General features: G+C 33.4%; 1 protein-coding gene across 1 annotated transcript in view; it reads right to left on the bottom strand.

Moving 5' to 3' along the window:
- Positions 1-3,029, bottom strand: part of LOC117105243 (pescadillo-like) — a 9,081-nt gene that overhangs the window by 4,751 nt on the left and 1,301 nt on the right. The window contains exons 3-8 of the mRNA XM_033246327.1: positions 2,771-2,850; positions 2,140-2,293; positions 1,824-1,933; positions 1,194-1,368; positions 856-945; positions 192-308 (exon numbers count right to left, since the gene is read on the bottom strand). Of these exons, the coding sequence (XP_033102218.1) occupies positions 192-308; positions 856-945; positions 1,194-1,368; positions 1,824-1,933; positions 2,140-2,293; positions 2,771-2,850 (726 nt within the window). The remainder of the gene's footprint in view (positions 1-191; positions 309-855; positions 946-1,193; positions 1,369-1,823; positions 1,934-2,139; positions 2,294-2,770; positions 2,851-3,029) is intronic.

Here is a 3,029-nt window from a genome sequence, read left to right as displayed (position 1 = left end):
CATTTGAATGCCTTAACATCAAAAAGCGTAACTGTGTTTTGCTCAAATAATACTACAAAATGTAATCTTCGGCTAACAAAAACCTGACAGTTAATGCAAGGATTGAACCCACAGCCTTGGGATATGTAAGCAGGCACCTTAACCACCAACCCGTATTATTAATGAAAGGCAATTACTATTCAGATACTAACCTTAGGAGGATAATGAAGATTCAGTGAATGGTAGAGCTTAAAGTTGACAAAACCCAGAAGTGTTGTATAGAATTCCACAAATGTGGACATTATCTTCAAGTCCACATCAACCGGTTGCTGTGAACAACAAACAAAATTCAATAAAAACTGATCAATTTACCAAGAATATCCATTCCGTACTACTACAAAATTTCAATTAATAGAACAGCTAATAATACTATAGGATGGCAAATTAAACATTTAAAATGATCAAATGAATTACTACTCTGTTACTATGATAATCATTAAATTGACCATACAATTTAAAGCCTATCCAGATTGGAAGTAATCTTCTGTTTTAACAAACCAATAGTTTTGACCCGACCTTTATTGACAGTCTTGATACAAAAACACATGCCTAAATATGGTCATGATGACATCATAGCATGACCATATATAGTCACATCATGACTATATATGGGCATACAACAGTTTTTTTTAAAAGACTGAACAGAGTTTAAAGAGCCCGCACAAAACATCTGTATCATTTATGTGTCAGCTAATGGGATGGAAGATGTCTTTTCATAGCAGCTTATGCTGACATTTCATAGCCTCTCAGAAATTCAAGGTAAAATGTTTTGCGACTAGAAATAAAGTATATACACAAATATGGTATACTGTCTACCTTGTAATTAAACTGATATGGCACGATCCAAGTGATTGGCTGTCCTTGGATTTCAACCTGGTAGTAGATTCCTTTTATGGATAAAAACACCTAAAACGAGAATGATAATCTGCAAAATAAACATCTGTTGAGTTCATACTTTGGTTGCACATCATCGCTACTCAATGTTTTTCCACCATATTATTATTCAACTTTTTAGTCCATGCAGGCCTATTTTGTATGTACTATTATGTCAAGAAGATACAATCAATATACATTTAAGATTTGTATTAACAGCGAATATAGATAGCAGTTTCTAATAATAGAATTTTAATTTACAAAGACCAAGGATTACTTAACTTTCGTAATGACCTGGATGCAATAACAAAGTTCATGAACTCTGACAATAGGCGTCGAGACAAACGGATACCTTCTGTGAAAGAAATCTTGGCAGATACTCTCAATGTAGTAAACAAGGAGCAAAGCGTCAACGGATCATGAAGGTCTTTGATGGCATCTGCAAATGTGGGATATCTGAAAACCAAATCAAATTTATTAGCTCTTTGTTCCATGTAAATATTGTTACTGTATATATGGCAACAAAGTGTTAGCTTATATATCATGTAGACAGCTCATTTGAGTGCAGTGTTGGCTCAGAATTTAATGATTGCCTTCTTATACTAAGGTCCTTGGTCAAATCTGTATTAAGAATTTCCTCACAAGTAAAGACGTTCCAGGCTATCAAATTTTATTTGACAAAACAGGTGCCATACCTAAATATGGTCATGACGACATCATATCATGACCATATATAGGCAGATCATGACTATATGTGGGCATACAAAAGTTTTTTTATCAAAGTTTTTGAATTTGATAACCTGGAAGAGCTCTATTCAACTTGGTTTACAAAACTCACTACCATTGTGAAATTTGTGAGTCACTCGATGTTGGATAAAAAATATAAAAATAAATAAGTAAATAAAATATACCTTTCTTTTACAATGTGATCCAGTCTGTATGTCGGCTTGTTTTCTGTCAATCTCTCCGCTGCTTTGTTTTCTCGTTTAGCAACAGCTTTCTTTAACTTCTTCAAAAAAGCCTTTTAAAGATAATTTGAATTTCAGAATAATAAAAAAAATGATTGACAATTTTTATTTTTCTTTGATTACACAAATAACAAACACTGCATTATTAATATGCATGAATACCAACACAACAAAGTTATTTTAAAATGATGTACAATCAGAAACATATTTTTCCATAAATAGCCAGACTTACAAAAGCTTATCGCCTCACAACATTTACCTTGTGTTCTCTGAACTTTTTTAGGATTGGCTCATGTGCAAGAAACTGGATGTCCTTGTAACGGAAAAATGTTTTCGGTGTTTTGCTCCCTTTGTTTGCCTTCTTGACATTCTTTGGTTGTACCGGATAAATTCCTTTCAATATACATAACCGCCTGTAAAAAACCACATGAGGGATATATACCCACAGAAAATGTTAACAATTTATTATCTACAGTACGTTCTTTTTAATTATCATTTATTAATTAAAATATTTAGTTCAAAAATACAGTGAAGAAAAGGCCAACAGGTGTTTACATACATCTCTAGAAATAGCTAAAAATCATACTGCTTTGTCAAGACAGAAAAGTGAAAAATAAATACCGTAGGATTCATTAATTTATAACAATGAAAATAATTAAAACGTAACACAGAGCTAGAAATTGCTCTATGACATTAGTTACCAGAGCATTTAATTGTAAATTTTAAAGTAAACGTGCATTGAGACTGAAGTTAAAGGTTAGGGTCAAGCCAGCTCAACCGATCAACATCCCTGATATGTGTATAAATCATTGGAACTATATCCACGATAAATTGAATAGATCTGTTTTGCACCCGAGATTAGTAAATTGGAATACTGTACTGCACTGTACCTGAAATCCACCAAAGTTAACTGAAGTTTCTTTACAGCTGACGATCTTGATATGAAACTTGTAGCTGCACCACTAGTGTACTGTAAAAAAAACCCAAACAGAACAATATTCATCTGTGATTACTGTATATCATGGAGGTATTATTGAGAAGGAGATCACTCGGCAAAGCTACGCGCACGCAGCGCTATGCAAATGAACCAAGATCAAAGTTACCGCAGCGCGTAAAGAACGTTTGCGCGATGCCTTTAAAGTCCCATGT

The sequence above is a fragment of the Anneissia japonica genome, unplaced genomic scaffold, assembly GCF_011630105.1.
Source record: "Anneissia japonica isolate Jap-2015-1 unplaced genomic scaffold, ASM1163010v1 scaffold287726_len2788222_cov184, whole genome shotgun sequence".
NCBI classification, from domain to species: Eukaryota; Metazoa; Echinodermata; class Crinoidea; order Comatulida; family Comatulidae; genus Anneissia; species Anneissia japonica.
The sequence above is the reverse complement of the archived record's forward strand: the minus strand, read 5'-3'. Positions and strand labels throughout refer to the sequence as shown.